Genomic DNA, 22,363 nt, shown 5'->3' with positions numbered 1-22,363 from the left:
CTTAAGGTGAGGTGTGCAGGTTAACAACCCCAGTGATTTTAAACTGTAAGAAAAAAATATCAAGAATTTGGTTTTAGGGAAAAGAAAATTGTTTTGTTTTGCACAACATTAAAAAATGACACCTTAGCAGTGACTTAGCAAGTGTAACCATAAGTATGGCAAATTTGTTTATATAGCACATTTTATACACCATGCAGTGGAGTGTGTTGCAGTTGGATCTGCACTGGTTGTGATACTGCGGTCATGAAACGCATGTGACAGACCACAACCTCAAATTATTAACCTGACTAGCATCTTAGACTAAGAACGAACAAGGATTTTTATTGTTTATCAGAGAGAAGCTAAATTTGTAATTTGAGGGAAGAGGTAAAGAATTGTGTTGTGTGGCTGAATTAGCATTGTTAGCTAACGATTGAGCATTAGCATTAGCTAGCACTTTATGTTTACTGTTCATTACTGTTAGGTTTGCTGTCATGAATGAGATGAAGACAGAAGTAGATGTATTTTTTACTACTTAGATTGTTAAACAGCTCCAAGGCTCACTGCACATCACTGTATTACATAATGCGTAACAAACCAAAGCCACGCTTCACGTGCCAAAAATGTCACAGTGGGCGCACGAATCGAAGGGTAACTCAAGAGGGAAGAAAGATTAATGATTTAATTTAAAAAAATGACATGTAGGTCTGTCTGTATTTCATCTTTCCATCTCTCAGTCCTACAGTTTCCTACACCAGTGCCCTGACAGGGTATACCAGCCTGTAATATGGAAAGGTTTAGCTAGCTTTATCCCATCTGTCTAAATATTTTAGGGAACATAATCCTTCTGTCTAAAATGTGTACTATACCATGTCTGCATTTTTGTTACAGTTGCACAAAGAGTGTCCAGGCAGGAAGGATTACTCCTTTATTGGTGATTTTATTAAGAAAAAAACAGGTTCTGTCATGAAAAGCAGGTATTTGAGCAAAATGACAAAAACAGCCTTTTATTTATCCCAGCTATAAAAACGTCACTTAAACTGTACAAATAATCTGTGTTTAGACATGTTAAAATGTATTTCTGCATTTGTGAAATGCATCATGATTATTAAACACACATTTGCACAAAATATTAAATATATATTTTGTAAATAAGACAACCTGTTGTGTTTTAATTAAATATTTAAGCTTCCAAATAAAAGTGACATGACCAGGTTATAAATAAAGCTTTCTCTGTGTGGATTTGATATTTGAGCTTCATTATGTTTAGAAACCTGTAGTAGATTTTTTTCTCTCTCTCTCCTTTTTTTCTCGTTGATAAAACAATTTCTTTATCTGCATGCGGCCATGTTGCCTGCATGACTTTTCCCTATTTGGGGGCTGGTTGTATCATCCAAGAGCTTTACGGTAAAAATATTTTACATGACCTCAGATAAGACTGAAATCTTTCAGAACGTAGTCCACAGCAGAATACTGACTTCGTGCTTCAGCAGACTGTAACTGATAAACATTATCCATCAGATTACTGAGGCCATTGATTCATGTTTCTTCTTTAGTTGCTCTGCTTTCAGTGCTAAAAGAGAAAAATATCTTTTTTAATGACATGTAAGAAAGCTGATATAATTTCTCCAGCTAACAGCAGGCAACACAAGCCTCACATTGTTTCTGTCAGATAAGAACGGGATGAAATAGGCTGCCAGATCTGACTCAGTCATCAGACAATGGATATATATATATATATATATATATATATATATATATATATATTGTAAATGTTTCTGTCATGAACTGAAAATGTGTTTGTCCCTTTAGGACAAACAAATATAATAATAGAAATATCTTTAAAGTGAAAGTTTACTCTGAAGCACTTTACATGAGTTTCATGCTGGATATTACATTTATATTCCTGCTCATATGTGAAGGAGTTTGATAAATGGGTCATGCCTGCGTTATGCTACTGAAGTATTTGCAATCATCCAGATCTTCAAAAACTTGCTTCATTTTGTACAAGCTGCCAGAGTTGGTGTCTTTCCATAAGCAGCATCATATCTGAAAACAAGCCAATCTTATACAGAAGTCACTGATAATAAGCCGACCTGGCAACTTTAGAGACTACAGTGTGATTCTTACAGCAGCACGTTTTATTAGAAATGTTGCTTTGAAACTCTAGTAGGACATTACTGTATATTCCTATAGGTTGTACACATAAAGCAAGATTATATAACATAAACTGGGTATTGATTACTCAAAATATAATCTTATCCAGATTAATGGGATCAGGTGATTTTGTTTACATTGCAGGGATTTTAGGTCTTAAATGGGTTAATACCAGATTATTTATTTACACATAAAGGTATTCAATGCCATACATGGTTTAAGATTGAAATGGTGGAGCAGGATTGGAAAGCAGCTTTTAGTTTAAACAAAGCTTTCTGTATGAGATTTACCAACAGAATGTGCACATCTGATCAGTCAGCTGATGTGGTGAAATGTGGGCTGAAGAGAAAACATATATAGTATTTCTGTGATTTGAATGCATGTGTAGCACATGAGCAGACAATGAAAGGAAAAACAGGTCATTTTGCTCTTTTTGAGGCATGAAAACATCTATGTTTATCTGCATGACTTTAACCACTCTCAGAGTTTAATAATCTGAGAGCCAAAAGGCCTACTTTCATCATTACAGCAATGTTGTATTTGGATATAAGTCATTCTGCTCACGTATCCTGCATTCAAGACTCAGTGTTCTGACTTTGTGGTAGATACCAGGCTGGCTTAGCCTCCAGGTTTACCACATACCCTTCACCCTAAGTACACACTACTTATATGATATGAGTATGTAAACTGTTCACACTGTGCTGCATTTTTAAGAGTGAAAACAATATGTGATAAACCTGAGTGCTTCTACATCCTCCCATCTCACTTTTATTCCTGTCACATCACTCACAAAAGTAATCAAAGCTAACAGGAGGTCGACTTCAGACTGTTCGATCAGAGCAAATGAAAGTTTTTGATCTTTCAATCTTGATTGAACTTTTTCAGAGCCGAGTTCTGCAGGGATGGAAGAAAATGATCCTGTGTGTTTAACTTGAGTCATGAAACATCTTCAAAGAAAGCGGAGGCAGGAGAGTCAAAGCAAATACTAAAAGTTCTCCTCCTGATGAGTGATGAAGCTGACCCTCCTTTTTCTCCACGTTGCCTTCATGTCTTTTCTTTCCCTCACCTCCTTCCTCACTTTCTCCATCTTTTCCTTCCTCAGTGGGTCCTCACATCGGCAGATACTGTGGCCAGACGTCCCCGGGCCGAGTGATCTCCTACACAGGAATCCTGTCTATGACCATCACCACTGACAATGCTATCGCCAAAGAGGGGTTCTCTGCCAACTACACCATCCGTGAGTGGAGCCTCCCACCTGGACATGAAGATGAGGGTGAGCAGCTGTGTGAGTGAGGCAAGCATGTGATGTGGGGGTGGAGATGTCATCTGTTATTAAGTAGGAAAAAGGTTCCCAACTTGCATGTTTCTGAGGCTCAGTCACCTCATAGAGCAGCAAAAACAAACAAAGTAATTCCTCACTTTAGGGCAATTAGCAGATAACTTGTGAGTCTGTCATGTTCTCATGGAAGATGCAGAATTTCCTCCAGCTTGACAGGAAATGCCCTCCATCTGATCTTTGACCTCTGACCTCAAGGATTTAAAGCATGTAATAGAAAAATCATGAGTTTTTCAGAATTTTAAATGGTTGTTGGTGCACAAATATATCAAAATATTTATTGTTTGTTGTATGAAAGAGAGAAAAAAAGCGTTGGAGAGGATAAAACCAAAGAGCCGATTCCCTTTGCTCAATTTTAAATAAAAACAAAGAATGAATTATTAAAACGATCATGAATTTATTTATCATTCTAGGAATCAGATCATCATTTCGCTTGCATAAAAATCATCCGTACAGTCTTGAGCTTTTGAATTTAGATTTCATTCATCCTGGTTACATGAGGACAAACAGATTCAGAACTATTGGTTCAGATCTGCTTTGGCTCATGATGTTAACTCACGTTTCTGCTTCTGTGCTGGTAAGTTTATGTTCATTTGTCAACTCTGACTGAGCACAGAATGAAATGTTTGACTGACTTCATATATAGTAAACAAACACATCAGTCATCTTAGTTGTTAAAAAAGAAGAGAAGGATATTGTCTTTATTGTCTCAATCACTTACTGAGAGTCATTTAAGGCATTTTATTGAATGAATGATATGCAAGCTGGATGTAAACAACAAACTATTGTTTGAGGATTTATTCACTAGGCAGGTTAAAGACAACAAGCAGCTTGCTGAGTGATTAAGGTCAGATGTTTTCTTCCTTGTCAGTAATCAGTCAAAATATCTGAAATATCAACATCGCAGTTCAGTTTGTTTCATTTATGCATTCTCATGCATGACGTGCTTTAGTGATGGCTGGATCGCTTAAGCTTTATTAGACTATTACTGATGGATGAAACTTTAGCACTCCCTTGCTGTCGCTAGCCCCCTTGTATTCATAGCAATCCTGACAACCTTGTTACAGCTCTTTTCACAGACACTTAAAATCTGAGGCCCACAAGGGTAAATGTATTTTTCTTTACTGGATTTATATTTCCCTTCCAATGGTATTCACCTAAGCACTACGCCTTGTTGGAAAACATAATTTGGTTACGAAAAGGTGCATGCTACATTGACAACACTCCAACAAAAATCCAACCAAACTAACATTAACTATAATGTGAGACTGAAGCAGTTAAACTACCAGAAGAGATGATAAAGCCCCTGGCAACTGCCCTGCAGTGGCACTCTGTTGCCCATGCCTGTAGTTATGCAGGGTTCTGCAGCATGCACACCAGATTTTATCCATCCTTGTTTGTGAATGCAATGAAAGGAGCTGAAGGACTGATATTTTCTGGAGGGTTCTATGTAGTCATTTTGTAACCTATACAAAATACTTCCATGGAAATTAGTTTAGGGGATGAATCTCATCAATCAAGCCAAGTTTGTTAAAGACCAAAGATTATATGTGCCATTGATAAGGACTTCCTGTTTCTAACTTAGCTGTTCTCATTAAATCAGCTCCTCATAGATTCAGCTTTAATGAATTTGCATTGTTTCTTGAAGGTAAAATGGAGACAAATGAATGGGTCATTAAGTAATGGGTAATGCAGAACAATTTTATATGAATCAGGTTAGTTGCAGCAGGGAAACATCTAAAACCTGCAGGACACTGGCACAAGAGGTCTGGAGTTGTTGATCCCTGCTCTACATGGTAGAGACAAATTTGGGGAAAGTTATCTTTCTTCTTTTTTATTTATTTATTTTGTTTTTATTTTATTTTTTTATATAATTACCAATCTTAAATATTTGGGTTTGTTTATACTTGTTTTGTGGGTTGCAGGTAGGTTTAATTTATACAAAGAGCTTTAACAACATAGAGATGAGACCCAAAAGATAAAGACCAACATTTAAAATGATCTACAAGTTTGATTTAAATCGACTGTAAATATCAGTTTTTGACATCTGAATTTACTCTGATTACACTGTTTTTCATTTCTTTAAGATATGATTTCTTTCTGATGGGAGATAGCTTTTATTAGCTTTATCTTGACCTACTTTCAGCGCTTATCTTTTTCCTGCCTAACAGTCCATTTGACCAATTTCACACAGCAGGATGTTATCACGAGTGGAATAGTTTCTCATGCTCTGTTTTAGTTCTTTGTGATGTTTTGTCACGTCCACATTTTGTGAAAAGAAGCCGTTTGTCTGCATCGGTACGACCCTGCTGGCATGCCTGTAGAGATTTAATTTATGTTGGCTTGTATGGCTCTTGCTCTCTGGTAACCTCAACCCCTGTCACCCCTGTTAAGGAATGTGTGAATGTGTGTTCAGAGGTGAGTTTATGTAAGGTCTCAAGTTGGGTAACCAGGGCACTTTGAGAGAGTTTCACATTTTTAAAAATTGATATTTAAAAGGCTAAAATTAGTTGACTGTGTTTGGACTCCAGTGTAAGATTTATATGTACAAATTGATAACAGCAGTTACATGCAAAAAAAAAATTATAGATTCACTGAGTTCAGATAACTTTTTTGTGATAACATTTTTTAGATCTTTGGAGGCTTAAAATATATCATTCGCAAAGATGTTTTCTTTTGATTTGTTTGGAGATTTTTAAAGACTTCTCTTCTTTGCTGGATCACAGCTTGAGTTTTAAATATTCATTTTGCATTTGATTTAATTGCTTAATATTTCAAATAAAGTTAAAATACACTTTTTGTTTTCATAAGATATTCCAAATGTCCAAGAGGAGCTGATTTTAAACCCTTTTCACACTTTAACTCTATCACACTCTGCCACTATGCAGCAGCTCTGCTTTAGAAATATTCTTCCGAGTCAGAGGGTTCAAAGTCAGTAGCGTTTGTCTACTTGTGTGCATTTGCAATCAAATTTTAATGGTAAGCATCTTTGACAAAGTGATGTTGAATGTAGCCTGCACATCCTAAATCTGTTTTGCATTTAAGCTGAAGACATAAATCTGTATGTCTGGCGTTATTTAGCATAGCTGAGAGCCACTCAGAATTAGACAAAGCTGCAGTTATGTTGCACATACACAAAAGTCGCACACAGTCTGTTGTTTAGCCTAAGGACCTGAGATGGGCTCTGCAGATTGAATTAAAGCCTCTCACGGAACCAAATCTTATTGCCTTTTCTTCAGTTTTTACAACCACTCTGATGCTATAAACCATTATTCTCCACTTGGGATACATGCACCTTGGGAAGTAAGTCAGCAGTTGCCATGGGATACATGGAAATGTTAGAAATGTTTAACTTTTCTGAAGAGAATGAAATTTTGTATGAGTTGTTGCACTAGAATGGCACTGGTAGCATCCTAGGCTGACAGCTAGGACAATAATTCAGCCTCTTAAAGTGTTCAGAGCTTTAATTCAACCAAGGTTTTTTTTTCTTTGTCTTTCTTCACCCACAGCACCGAGGAATCGGATGCTGATACCCTTCAGTAAATTTATGGCTTTCCTTCAGTCTGTTCTCTTCAAGAATAACCCCCAGCAGGGTCTTTGATCAACCCTACCATCAGCAGGAATTTCAGTTTATGTCTTTTCTGTCTTTTTAGATGGAGAGTTAGAGGAATGAGGTTGATGTCTGTCCCACGTACCTGCTGTGAGGGGGAACACAGAGGTTCTCACATGAATAGAAATAAGTACAAAGTAAGACGAAGAAATTTGAAGATGAGCTGCGAAGCAAAAGAAAGTGGGAGTATTTGAGAGTTTTGGGACTAAGCTGATGCAAGAGCTGGATGACATTGAGTGTCATTTTCAAGCTGTGGTTTCAGGGCATTTTCAGACGCGAAGACTCCTCTGGGGAAAGCTACAGTATGAATGGAGGATTTGGGCCCTGAAAATTGTCAAGTTAGAAAGTAGCGATGATGAGCACAAACTTAAGTTTTCTGCAGCAGTTTGGTGAGGCAAACTTTTTTTTCCTGTTTTATTTGTGGAGCTTGGAATGATGCGGTATGTTTGTGTGAGTCTGGCAGACCTTGCGTCTCCAGACAGCCCTCCCACTCTCACATAGATACACACAAATTTCCTTCTGTGCCCTCTCCCTCTTCCTCCCGACGCTCCCCTGCTGTTATAGACAGGACAATGCCACCTCTGAGATACAGACATGTAATGCAACTGTCCAAATTACTACTTTAAAAGTGGCTGCACTTACATACATGCATGTTTTGTGTAGAAGAACCACTGGATAAAAAGAACAAACATCCCCCAATGGAAAAAAAAAATGCTTGTTGATTGTGGTGGAAAAACTATAAATATAGATAGATTCCAGAAACACATTTAAGTTTAAAAGTCTCTATTTTTATGATCCACTGTGCTCTCTATCACCAGATTTTCCATATGTCATGTGCTTAAACTTAGTCTTATTAGCTTGACTATTTGAATGGCACTCTTTTAATTACATCATCTAGTTTGTAGGGATGTAAATCATAAGTTTGACATCTTTGGATTGATCGCCGTCTCTCAAAAAGCTTTGACAACACCAATGAAACACTAATGAAAGGAGTGTTAACTCAGGTGAAGAGGTTCTTGATTTCATAAATATTGCAAGCTGCATCCCATCAAACTGTCATATATGGTTCCTCTGTGTTTAAAAAGAAGAATGGTTCTCACAGGGGGAACAGATCTCAACAGGGAAACTGGCCTCGACACAGCACCGGCTTTTTGTCACAGTAAAAGTCAGCTTATAAAGCCTGCACAACAGCTTTTATTCCAGCTTTACCACGACTAAAAGCCGACTTTTACTGTGACTATGAAAGCGACTGAAACCACGTAAACAAACACTTCTGTACCAACAAGACTGGTGTATTTTAGCAGGATCTACTATTGTGTTGCCTATGGTAACGAGCAACACTGTCTAACAAAACTGAACATAAAAAGTTAGCTTTAGGCTCATTAAGGCAGTACCGACTTACTTGTCAAGGAGAAAGCTGTCAAAATCAGCATCACTTTTAAAATCTTTCTCCTTCTTGAGCTCCTTTCTCCTTCCAGCTGGGGAAGGCTAGACCAATGTTGATCCTCCTTTTTGTATCATCTGGTCATGCTACCTTTTAAGTGTCCTTTTTCACTTTCTTGGCGATGGTGACAACATCTCCCGTTTTGCTACTGCATATGTATGATCCTGCATTTTTGTGAATTTTGACGATTTTTTAACAGATTTTTCAGCTTGCCGATTTAGTAAGCCATTATCGTTTATCTTCTCCTCCCACATCCCAATCACTGTGCGCTGGCTCACAGGGATTCTGGCTATTTGTACCTTGCCAGCAGCTATGATTTCAAGATGGCAGACTGTCATGGCACTTCCTTGCCAGCTGACCCGTCATATGTATAAACAAATCTAAAATTCTTCACTTACGCGAACGTGTCAGATCATTAGTGGATGTCATAATACACCAATGATAACACGTGTATGGATGCAGACATCCATTCTGGCCGGTAAAAAACAGGAAATGTTACACAATGTCCTTTTATGGGTGCATCTCTCAAATTCTGCCATACATATGAGACAGTATTGCATGCTAATTTAACACAGTCACTTCAGTTCTTATCATTATTTCTATTGGCAAACAGTTTAATGGTGATTTCCTCAGTTGTCTGATCCCACCAATATAATATACAAGAAAAAAAAATATGTTTAAGGACAAAAAAACTAAAATTCAGAGGTAGCTTGTTGTTATTTACCTTTGTGTGTGCACATATGGATCTTGTGTGGGTTACTGCATGGATGTATCAGTGTTACCAAGCAGCCGCTACCAGTGCCACCACAGAAGTTTTTGAAATGACCTGTTGTTGACTTCCCCGCAGGGAGCAGGGACAGGCTGCCTCGCAGTGTCTGAGCAGCACTCTAATAAAATGCTCACTTGTTTTCTTGGCTGACACAAATTAGCTTTTTTTCCAGCAAAGATTTATGGTTGTAACTTAAGGAGCCTTGCGCTGGAGGAGCGATGATACTGTAGAACAACAAGAAAAAGTGTGCAGTGCACTTTTTAAACTTAGCTTAAAGGGGTAATTAGTAACTTAATGATTTGTTAATGATCTTTTTTAACAATCATAACTTTACTTGGTATGTGGATTTCTTCTCCAGTTAGCCCTATTACTTAGCCCTACTTATCTTTTTTGCAACCATAAAGTACCATTTTTCCTTTTGATCTCAAGCAGTAATCTAATCCTTGATCACTGGTAGTGTGGACCATCTGCATGGCTAGATGAATATTACTCCTTGTTGACTAAAGAATACTCGTTGGGTCCTTGTCTGAAGTGTCTCTGTTTTTGGCAGATTTTGCGTGTATGGAGCCGCTGGGCATGGAGTCTGGGGAAATTTCATCAGACCAGATCACCGCCTCTTCCCAGTATAACTCCAACTGGTCCCCCGAACGCTCCCGTCTCAACTACCAGGAGAATGGCTGGACGCCTTCAGACGATACCATCAGAGAATGGATACAGGTCAGTTATGTAACTACAAAACTCAGAGAAGCTGGAACTGAGATACATGAAAATGTCCTCTAATGGTCCCCTTGTTGCATGCAATAGATTGCAATAGCATTGCAATAGATTCAGAATCCAGACCTTGTTTACTGCAGTTGGTCTATTGCAACATTAATTAATGCCATTGGCTGATTTTTATTCAAATCATCGTGGTTGTGTTGCATTTAGTATGCTGCTTTTAGGTATATAAGTATATTTATTTGTTAATGTAACAGCACAAGATAAAATTACATCAAATCAGCTCTCATTTTTAGTCTGATCCTAAAATAAATCCATGCTGATTTCCCTGTAGAAAAACAGTGCTCTTCTGTTTGCACTTGATGCTCATGCTCACATCTGGTCTGAATATTGTTCATTCATTTGTACCACTTCTCTGCACATTACAGGGACACTTGATGGGGAAAAAACATAACCAAACTTGCATAATTTATTGACAGCTGCCTCTCCAGCACAGATGACATTTCTCATCTTCACTGTGAAATCTGACATAGAAGCCTGAGATATTTAAAACCTTCCACTTTTTTGTTTTGTTTCTTTTAATTACTAGTTTACTGAACAGACTGCTGTGCAGACTTAAGAAGTAAGAAGTGCTCAAAAGTTGACTGAAAATTGTCAGGTCATAAAAAAAATCCACTTATGTAGCATCGGGGGTTGAAAGTTGATCAGGAGAAGCACATGATTGCTTCAACTAAAAGGAGTTGAGCCTTAATTTAAGATAATTTCTGAAACCTATCTATGATGTCTGAATCCCCTAAAAAAACTCAAATTAAATGGCTTTAACTTGATTTTAATTTTAATTCACTCCTTTTTCTTTTCTTTTTTTCTATTAGTTTTAATGTTATTGTGCCTGTAACAAAAAAGGAGCTAAAAAGTTGCATCTAACCAATTTGTTTTTAATTCTTCTTTACCCAATATAGCCTTGTTAAGTAATCAAGGTGTTATCCAAAACACAAAGAGCTTTTTCTCTAAGAAAATTAACAAACAAATGAAAAAGGGCTTCACTGAGATAATATCTTTCTCACTAGCTGTAGCTCTTAGCTAGCTGTAGCTAAGCTAACAATACCTTTGTAGACATTAAAAGTAGACTAAATATAACTGTGGAGCCAAGAGATTACCAAATAAATTAGTTAATGTGATTTTGCTTCTTGGTCCTTTTGGTTGTTACTGTTGATTTTCTATTAGCACTGGGGGATTTTTAGGCATATTTTAGCATTTTAGCATAGCTGTCTGTTTGTCTCCTCTAGGAATGCATTGGAATTCAGGCCATTTTGCTAAAATTACAGAAACTGCAATCTGGTTTAGTTGGATTTGTCATGGGGTTAAATTAACAGAGCAGACAGAATTAGAGGTTGTCAAAACTTAGATTATTTATGAATCTGTGCTTGCTCATAATTGTAAATTGAAAATCTAAATAGGATCATGTGTTTTTTTCTTTCTCTAATACGATTTGAAGTAAGAAAACTAATTCTCTGATTGTCCAGTCAGACTTATAGAAACAGTAAAAAAGTGCGGCTGGAGTCCAGGACTGTCCTATTGTCCAAGGCAGGAACTCATAGAGGAAGACTCACAATGCCCTGAGCAATAAGAGCAGACCCTCACTTCCCTCCTGTGGGGGTTACAACAGGAAGCGGACAGGAAAACAGCGTCAGTGCTGGATTAGTATTTGTGGTTTTCTATTGTCTATCTGGGGACTTCTTTTAGCTACTGGCTCACAACAGGGCCCTCTCCGATGTAAGGAAATGAAGGATGGTAATTTAATTGAGGTTAATGGGTTTATATAGCTACTGTAAGTTTAAATGAGGGTCACAGAATACTCTTAAAACATAGTCTTAATAATGCTGGATGAATTTTTTAAGCATTCCTTTTTATTATTTTATACAAATTATTTTGCAGTGTTTGTTAAAAAAGGTTGCATTTAGATTGTACTCCAATGGCCTCCACAGTCACCAGATCGTTTTAGTAACTTTGGGATGTGGTGGAACGGGAGATTCTTTGTGTGATGCCATCATGTCAATATGAAGCTAAATATTTGAGGAATAATTTCAATACCTTGTTGAATCTTAAAACCAAGAGTTAAGGCAGTTCTGAAGGAAAAAGGGGTCCAGTCTGATATTAGCAAGGTGTAGCGAATAAAGAGGTCAGTAAGTGTAGATTTAAAATTCAACAATAAATGGTGATTATAAAGTTAACTAATGTGCCACTATGCTACAGTTTGCAATCATAAAAAAATTCTGAATCACTAACTTAGCAAAGTGAGCAGCTACTACACCTTTTTTAGCTCCATATCTTCAGGCTGTGTGTCCACTCTGAGGAAGTAATGATGTGGTAACATTATTAATAGCATGTGATATTTCAGCAGAGGAGTAGTGATTTGCTTCTGGGCCTGTGGGAAAATTATTACAAAGCTGCCATTTGTAATGTACTGTGTGCATTGGTGAGGAAAGGCTACACCTACAGTTGATGGGCATGATTGGAAGTAGGACAACCGTTTGTTGACACAAGTAAAATGCATTTATGTTAGAAATTTCTCCTTACAGCCAGTAATAATAATGTCCCCAAATCAAGTTTAAAATGGGGTTAACTATAAACTCATTTTATATCATATATATAAAATTGGTTATAAATATATATCAGCTGCTCTCATGACCAGTGTGTAAAAATAGCTGTGGGCTCCTATTGACTTATTTCATACATTGGGTACATGTGGCATTAATTATACTTCTTCAAATGAAAACAACCTGATCCTAGGTATGTTTAGTCGTGCCATTTACATGTCTCAGTCCTTGCTTGCGAAGCAAACACCATCCTGTGCAAATTGCGGTACAAACACATTTAGATCTCTTTTGTTTTATTGCTTCATGAATTTGGTACAAAGTAAACACCGGGTCGAACATCATTGTGTTTCTCTGCGCATGGCCTCTGACTGGCTTTAGTGTTTCCCATCAGGAGAGATACTGAATGAGGTGACAAGTTCCTCAGTTCATCTCTCCAGTCACAAGATTCTCATCAGCAACCTCTTGCGCCTCCAGCCTGAATCCAGAAGCGGCTACATCCAGATTAGCGTGTGAACACAGCTTTGCATGCATGTGTGTCCTTCTGTTGTTCAGGGAAAGCTTCTTTGGCACTTGATCCTTAAGAAACAGCAGACCATCCCCCTGCCTCTGTGATTTATAACTTTCTGAACTGACACTGTAGCTCTGCCTCAGTGAGCCATTTGAGTTATGAATGGTGGTTTTTGTGAAGAGGATTTTCCATTTTCTTTGATTAAGTGTAGTGCGTGGCCGACTCTGCACAGCGACATTAGTTTTATGGCTCTCCATTCATCTCACTTGGGAGAAAATTACAAGTTTGTTAATTTTTTCATGTCTGTCCCCTCCACTGCTACCACCTCCATTATTCATTTGGAAACATATATATATTTCATTGATGCTATTTCAGGTTACTATTCATGATGTTGTCGGGTTGCCTGCCTCAATGACACTGAGCTCGTTATGTAGCTTTCTGATAAATCAGCAACCACATTTCTCACTGTAGTGTCTCATTGGCATAAAACAAGAAACTTGGCCTCACCTTAAATGCGTACAACTATTTACTGGCTTTGAAAGTACTAAAAGAATCAAATAAGCTTGTTTTGTCCAAACAGGGCATTAGGTGCATCGTTACAACTTGTGCTAAATCAATTTGTTATTGAGAGCAGTGATGTAAAACCAGGAAAGGCTTCCTTCCCTGTGCTTCAGGTATTTTTAGACACCATGTCGTTTGTCTTCGGAATCTTATTGAAAACACCAGGAAGGGCTCAGTTTCGTACATCTGGAAAAGACATTTAGGCTTCAAGTGAGCAAAGAGCGTTTTTAGGGCCGGGGAAGAGGGAAACTGGAAAACAAAAGATCCTGCAGGGTCGCTCTGTCCAGAGGAGACCTCTGCCACACTGAACTTAACCTGGGAAATATCATTACCTAAGAGCAACGTCAACACGAATCAGACTTGCAAACACAGATGTAGCATGTTAGTGAAAGTCTAGAGCTGTTACGCAGCACTAATCATAAACCTGAGGTTTTACACAGTGAAATGGGAGACGCCAAAAGAGGCAATGAAATGCAAGTTGTGTGATCCATCAAAAAAAGTAAAGCTCAGAGCTAAGCAGATCTAATTAGTCTTTTCTTCAGCTTGGAAACCTCAAGGCTGCTAAAAGAAAATAAACAAAAATTAGACCATGATTCCTTCGTTTCATCAGTGCCAAAGAGTTGTTAAGATATTCTGCAATTAGATGTTATGAGCCCAGTGTTTATAAAGGTCTCTAAGCAGATACATAATCATGCCAAAGTTAAATTAAATTAATCCAGCAAATATTAAAAAGAAAGTTACTGAAAAAACAAATCTTTTAGTAAATTTTAGACAGACCACATAAATATGCCAGCTATTTTCATATGCATGTTGTATCTTTTCAGATTTCTTTATGTATTTTTCGTAAAAGTAATTTCAAATTTGCCCGTCCCAGCATGAAAATGAATGAGAAGTGAAAGTCTATCGTGAAACTGGACTATGTACTGAAATCTAGCTTAAATGTTTACATAGATGCTCTACAAAAAGTAACAGTAAAATAAATTCTGCTGCTATAGAAGATAAATAAATCTTGATTTTCTCACATACATTAACTATACTCATATTACAACTTTTAAAACAAAAAGTACAACAATGCATTCAGTATTTAGATATTTAGATGGTCTTTTCCAGTACACTTAGTTAGCTTGTGGTTGACGTTCGGGTTGCTGCCTGCTGACCATTTCGCTAAACATCAAGATGTTGTCTTTTCTATTTAGAAGTTTGAGATCAAGTGGAATTGGCCATAATTTTCCCAAATAGATTGCACAAAATTGGTTTTTAAAAAAAAAAGAAAGAAAGGGCAAGTGTGGACTAGATGAAGCAGATGTGTTAAACACTGTCACCAGATAAAGATTCTTCATCTGTGAGAGAAACATAAGGTGTAACCGTGTCCACAACTTATAGCATGTTTCCATAGGATGATGGTAACGCTTCATATATGGACTAAATCTGATGTTTAATCAAAGTAAAGAAAAAAGGACAACTTAGTCGAATATTTAGGATTGAAAAACAAAACATTACATCCAGTCACACATTTCTGATTCATACAAGTCGTGTTTTCATGGTAAAAGACAAAAAAAGAAAGGCTTTTCTCTTAGCTTGCAGTCCACTACATCCACAAAGTCCTTGAGCCTATTATGTGAACACTGCAACTTTAGCTAAGAATTAATTAATAAAGGCTTTTTCTCTTGCTGCTACTAAAGCAGTGTGCCGTTTTGGCAGGAAGTAGCCGTGTTTAATCCCATTTAGCCTAACTTGGACTGAATTATGTCCCCTTCCTGTGTTTTGTTTTCTTCATTAAGAAGTGTGACTGTTTTCTGTGGCATGAATGGTAGGCAGCATCAAGTGTTGAGTAATTAGAAGATGGAAAAGCACTAAAAATGCAGTCATTAGACAGTGGAAGTGTAGAGAATTAAACTGAGCCAAAGCATTACTGTAAATGATGAGCTTTTTCTTGCTTTTAATGGGGAAACTCTTTTCAGGAGACTGTCCTTTTTAAATGTTTTTGCATTTAAAGTTATACCAAACAAACGGATAGACTGCAGGGAGTCATAGAACAAAGTCATTTAGTGTAAAACAATGCAGAGAAATAAAATGGGATTTATCAATGCCTAGTTAGGAGCAGAGAAACTAAATGCTGATTCTCCTTGTTTAATTTGAACTCGGGATGGAAAGCAAACTTGACCCAGGTAGTCATAGAGGTTTCAGAGTCTTATATGGTGTCGGCAGATCAGATATATATTTTGAACTAGAACCATTCAAAGCCCTGAACAAACACCAGCAGCAACATTTCAAAGTCAATTCCTTGGTGTATAGGGGCTCAGTGCAGAGAGTGACATGTTCCCTTTTTCTGTTCTTTGTGAGGACATGAGCTACAGCATTGTCCACTAGTTGCAGTTGTCTCCGTGATTTTGTAGAAAGACTAGTGAAAACTACATTACAGTTTTCAAGACTACTGAACAAATATTTTTCTAAATCATGTTGAGCCATCAGTCCACTTATTTTAGATATATTCTTCAGCTGATTTGGTTACTGTTTTAATAGTATAAAATCACACAAGATTTCTGGATTAAAGCTGAACACTAATGGACACACATCTTTTTTTTTTTTCAATTACAATGACTTCAGTTCTATCTTTATTTAGCTGAAGAAAATTCTGACAGATCTAAGAATTTATTTGACCAAGGCGCGCGCTTAATAGAACAAAAAATAAAAACGTAATTTTCCCTCCATGGAAACGCACCCCTGCACACTTCTAGCGGGTGAGAGGACCTGATTCAGAGGGATTAGTATTGTATTGTTTTATTATTTTATTTTCATTTCTATCCTCACAAATATTTTCGGATTTGCAAATAGTATTAATTTAAATATTTCATTTAAAAAAGTCAACCCTTTCTCAATGCATCTGACAAAGGTTCAAATCCCAGCCTGGATTATAGGTTCATATCATCTCTAATCCCAAAATGTGCATTAACTTGGTTCATCTCCAAAGATTTGTAATAAATGTTCTAGAACATTTTTATTTTCAGGGGGATCAATCATTTCAAATACAGATGAGCTGCAGAAGTAGATAATTATACATTTCTAATTGAAAACTGGTCTAAATTTTTCCAAATCAGGTCTAAAAATAGTTTTATTTTCCTCTGCTTTCAATTCCTTTTGTGATACCCAGAAGTTAAATTAGTTTTATTTATTTATTCATTTTTAATGTCCTCTGTTTAGTCATGCTAACTGGCTAATTCAAATTGGTAGGGACAAAAATAACATTTCACAGCAACACCTACTACATTCAACATCTCTGTGCTTCATTTTATGCTTTATGTATGGGAGGGATACATTTCCTGGGAATTTAGCTGAGAATCCAGTTGGGAGTGGTGACAAGCAATCCCACGCAACATGGTTTCCCAGGGGTGTCCCTGTCAGTCACAGAGCCCACACAGATTTCCTGCTCTTTTCCTGAAAAAGCATCAGTGGGAGAAGCCAGCCCGTGCTCTCTGGGTTCTTCCCATGTACGTCGCCGACTCCCTGGCTAAAAATTATACACCACATCAAACATGCGTCCCCACACACTGAGGCATGAACGTTTGCTGGCATGCAACTGATCATTTCCAACCTCCACAAACAAGCAATCCAGTCAAACGGGAATGAAATGGAAGTCAAATGGGGAGTGGCCCCCATTTATTACACGCTGTAACTGATTTCATGCTTTAATACAGTTTGGAGAAAATTGATGTGACGACTATATATGGAGTTACAGAGCAACTCGGTGAAGTATTCTTCATTTTAGATAAGCACCAGTGTTTGTGGACCACATTACGACTGTGAGGCTCTTTGTTATCGCGTGCTGCTCTCTTTGATGATAAATATCACTTTATTCATCTTTTTCTATCTCCTTCTGTTGGAGCACTTTGAACAGCCTTGTTTCTATATTCTGCTGCTTTGCTGCAGCAAGATAAAAAAACAGACATCTGAACAAATCTTTATCTGTTTTTTGCCCCAAGATCATAATTTTATGAGAAAAAAAAAAGGAAATGGAAAAAGTATTTCCAAGAAATAGATAAAGAAGTTCTTTGAAAAATTAAGCTCTTGGTTAAAAAAAATGATAATAGCATGATCACATTTAGTTATTAGAAATGAAAAAAAAACTTTATGTGAATAACTTCCAAATAGATTCTTTTATATTTTTAGGCTGGTTTGTAAAGTACCACGACCTCTTTGTTAAATGTTCTCAGTAAGACTTATTCTAATTTTATCAGACACAAGACAACAAGCCTTACCTCCGAGTCAAATTGAGAAATTCCCCTTAGCTACCAGACGAGAGTTTTAAACTAGTTTCGTTGAAAGAAAAAGAAAATCTTGCAAATATCGTAACTGTGGAGCTGTTATTTACTGTTTGACTAAAATAACAACATTTGAAAAGCTATTTTTGGTTTTATAATCATCTTCTTTTTAAATGCTATATGTGCCATATATGGAAGTATGTGGGTCTTATCTGCTGTCAAGCCTTTGATATGTCAACTGTTGAAGGGTGTTAATTGCTGTTAGGTAGAAGGGGGCAGAGTCCACACATATAATATCTTTTACAGCTCTAAAGATCACATGAGCTGCCCCAGCTGATTACCCTCCCATATCAGCTAATAAACACTTTTCAACGCAGACATTTTAACATGTTGTTGCAGGAGCTGATTGCTGGTGATCTTGTACAATGGGCTGCACATCACATAAGCTAGAGGAAAGATTTTTCTCCTCTCTTTAGGCTTCCTCAAAGGATATTGTTGGGTTTCTCTAAACTTTACAAGGTTTAGCAACACCAGGAGCAGTAATATGCCTCCTAACGAATGCTTTTTAATCTGTTGTGTATTTTTTTTATTTGATATTATGTGTACACATGAAAGTCATGGAAATGTTTAAACAAAACAAGTATACTAGGTTGCACTCTTCCTTTGAACTTTATGTGAACATAAGTAAAATATGTCATGACAATGAACATGTCTGAAAATGATATCGGCTGTGGAACAAATCTTCCAACAAATCCTGCTTTCTTTTTAGTCCCATATAAGACAATGAATGCAAGGAGCAAATTTTTAAGAGTAAAATAGTGTATGAGGCATTGTTTATCAATTGCATGATCTTTATATCTTTGGAATACACAGAATTGGCTTTTCTGTGTTAGGTTTGGTTAAAAATTGGTTTGGGAAGTGATATAAAACAAGATTCATTATAAATAAATGAAAACAAGTCAATAAACCATCAATTTGGCCCAAGTACATAGCAGGAAAAAATAATTTTGCCCGTTTGTTTCACTTCTTCGCTCATAGCCTCATAAATTGTAATGTTGGTTTAGCACAACATTCTAACCTTGAGGGTTACCAATACACACACACAACAGGTCACACACTAGCCATTAGCAATGCACATAAACAACCATAAAAATCATTTCAGTGTGCTCACACACACACACACACACGTACACCCTTAAACATTCTCTCAGTTTGATGCCACACAGACTCCTCTGTATTTCAGACAACAGACTCTTCTGGACATGCTCCTTGAATCAGCAGCCGGAGGCTCAAACCACAGTGAATCCATGGCTCAACAAGTCTGGATCAAATGCATGACCTAAATCACATAACATGCTTATCCCTTTTTTTAAGAAAAGAATGTTTTCTTAAAGCACAGACATCATAAATCATATCAAATGTCAATAAAGAAACTATTATGAACAGCTTTTGCATTTCTGTACTATTTCCATATCTTTTTACATGATTTAAACCAACATAGAAGTGACGGGGGGATTTTCAGCTGTCAGTTTAATCTTCCACGTTGAACAGAGTAATTTTTACTCTGTTAAAATACTTGCTGGCAGTTTATTCATTGAAAACTCATTATGTTTTTCTGTAAAGCTCTTTATGTGCTGGGACTGTGTTAACAAATCGAGTTTCTTTCTATCAGGCATCCTGCTCTAATCATTCAAAATCTACTGATGGATAGTATAGTACATAAGATATGAGCCACTGTTTCCCATAGACTTCAAATGAAGCATTATACTAGACTGAAATATGGATGTTTATATAATTAATATGTAAAATAGCTGCTAATATTTTGAATTTTAGAATGTGTTTTACTTGGGATATTGAAGAGGAAACTCCCTGAAAAGGTTTCTTAACTGGCAAAACATTGCACAAGTATACCGTGTGACATTCTTAGATGTGCCTAAAGCCAACACAACCTCATGCTGAAGCCCACTCAGGTTTGATAACCTCACAACTCTGAGCCTTTGGATCTGAAGGCTTTATGTTTAAATGCTGTTTGACAGGATTTGCTGGAAGAGGGGGTTATATGTTGTCCCAAATCAACTTGATAAATTGCGACATGTATCAATCAACTTTGGCTTTTGAGGCATTTAAAAGCTAAAGGTTTATTTATTTATTTATTTATTTTTTCACCACTTTAGCTGAAACATTTCTGGCCACCTTACATAAAAGGGCTTTAAGCAGTTTTAGCTAAAAGTACTTTTTAACTAAAAGATTAGCTAAAAAGCTGTAGCTAAAGCATAGCTAACCAACTTAACTAAAAGGTACTTTAAGCACCATTGGCTAAAATCACTTTTTAGTTTAAATAAAATCACTTTTTAACTAATAGCTTAGCTAACCAGTTTTCAGCTAAAGTGCTTAGCAATATTTTAGTTAAGTTTTAGCTAAATTTGTTAGCAAAAAAAGCTGTTTTACAGCCTTAACAAATTGTAGCTACTAATCATCCTCTAAACATATTGACATTATTGATGGCTTTGTATTCCAACCATTTAACCACCACTTTGTGAATATATTTTATCAATGTATTGAGATTTCCACTGTTAGCTAACTAGGTTATTTTAATATTCAGACTAAATATCCATTATTTTTAACTTTTATGTTTTGATTATCATTTGCATTTCACTTATAGATTGCTTTTCAGCAGTTATTTAAACTGTTTACCCTTAAATAATTTAAACTTTTTACCCAGGCTTTCAGCACTAAAATCAAATGTTTTATTTTACTTTAGCTGTAAATGCTTTGGTGCACTACAGCCTAAATCCGGTCAGACATTTTTCATTAATCCATTCCTGTAATTGTTTGTGTTTTCAGGTGGACTTGGGGTTTCTCCGATTTGTTACAGCCATCGGGACACAGGGAGCAATCTCAAAAGAGACCAGGAAGCACTACTACGTCCGCTCATACAAAGTAGATCTAAGCTCTAACGGAGAGGACTGGGTCACGGTGAAGGAAGGCTCAAAACAGAAGGTAACAGTGTGTCAGCTATGCTGTTGCAATGCTCATTTACCTCATACTGATAACTAATGAAGGACTCTGCATTAAAATCAAAGAGTGAATTTGCTGAATCAGTGTTCTCCAAGGCTGTATGTCTAATCTAAGCCTTGACTGAACTGTGTGCTGAAGCTCTGGCTCACTTCGGCTCAGAACATGATCAGAATTGATTACACTGATGGGACTCTGCTTCTCTGAAAATTGGTGTGAGGGCCAATAACCATTTTCAAGACATAACACTAATGGCATTTTCACTCTGTTAAATCGACATCTTTCAGTGATTCAAATAATGGTGGCATGTTAATCCTCACATCTTGATCAACATTATAATGTAATTAATATGAATAAAGTGAGGTATAACACCAGTGACAGGTTTTTTACAGCTGTATAACATACTGCTATAAGAATTAATGTTAACATGTTAAAGGTGCTGTGATTCTGGAAAAACATGCAGATGATGGATGAATGAGCTGAAAATATAGCTCACTAAGCAATAATATGTTATAAATAAAGGTAATGGAAAGAACTTACTGGGTTCTTGCATTTTTATTGCTGTTATTAAAGAACACATTGATAATCTTGGGACAAGCAGATATGCAGACATCAATCAAAGGATGTCCAAATCTCAGCTGTTCTAGTCTAAAGTATATTTTGTGCTTTAAGTTAAATCTACAGCTATATCTAAAACATTTATGAAAATAATATCTGGTGTGTTTGCATGCTGTTACAAACAAGACTGCAGCTAGTAATGCAATTGCAATATTAAACTGAAGGAATCTGTAGCTTTAATTGCATATCTCAGACACTAGTGTAACAGGTGTTGTGCCTTAGCTTCTGTCATACAAGGGTTTGTGAAAGCCTCTGGAGGACCTTTCCACTGATCTGATCTGTAGTGCACGTTTGGAACACTAGAGGTTCATTTTCCAAGATTTGCCTGGGTTCATGTTTGTAACCGAGTCCAACCTGGCTCTTAATATGGATAGTAGCAGTAGAGCTGTACCATTATTGAGCTGAACAGCAAGGTTTGTTGTTGCGAAAAAGTAAATTTATGTTTTAGTAGAAGAAGTAGTAGAAATGTCAAAGAATATATCTAAAACCTAAGTAAAAAAAAAAACTTGTTTTATTCTCAGATCTTTCAGGGGAACCACAACCCTACAGAAGAAGTCCGTGCCGTCCTCCCCAAACAGACTCTGACTCGCTACATTCGTATCCGTCCCATGTCCTGGGAGCAGGGAATCTGCATGCGCTTTGAGATCTATGGCTGCAGAACATCAGGTAACATTTCTTAACTAAGTCTCACCTTAAATGTAAACTTTGCACTTCCAGATTGAAGTTGGATAAATTGAAATCCACTTAAAAATACAAACTGTAGGAATTAAGTAATGCTGATTTCTCTCTTTCC

At 36.8% G+C, this 22,363-nt stretch overlaps 1 protein-coding gene across 1 annotated transcript in view; it reads left to right on the top strand.

The window, feature by feature from the left end:
* The window catches only part of LOC121644214 (neuropilin-1a-like), a 90,385-nt gene that overhangs the window by 41,718 nt on the left and 26,304 nt on the right, over positions 1-22,363 (top strand). The window contains exons 6-9 of the mRNA XM_041992017.1: positions 3,239-3,409; positions 9,846-10,012; positions 20,782-20,937; positions 22,092-22,236. Of these exons, the coding sequence (XP_041847951.1) occupies positions 3,239-3,409; positions 9,846-10,012; positions 20,782-20,937; positions 22,092-22,236 (639 nt within the window). The remainder of the gene's footprint in view (positions 1-3,238; positions 3,410-9,845; positions 10,013-20,781; positions 20,938-22,091; positions 22,237-22,363) is intronic.

The sequence above is a fragment of the Melanotaenia boesemani genome, chromosome 8, assembly GCF_017639745.1.
Source record: "Melanotaenia boesemani isolate fMelBoe1 chromosome 8, fMelBoe1.pri, whole genome shotgun sequence".
Classification (NCBI taxonomy): Eukaryota; Metazoa; Chordata; class Actinopteri; order Atheriniformes; family Melanotaeniidae; genus Melanotaenia; species Melanotaenia boesemani.
This window is presented reverse-complemented; position numbering and strand designations above follow the sequence as displayed.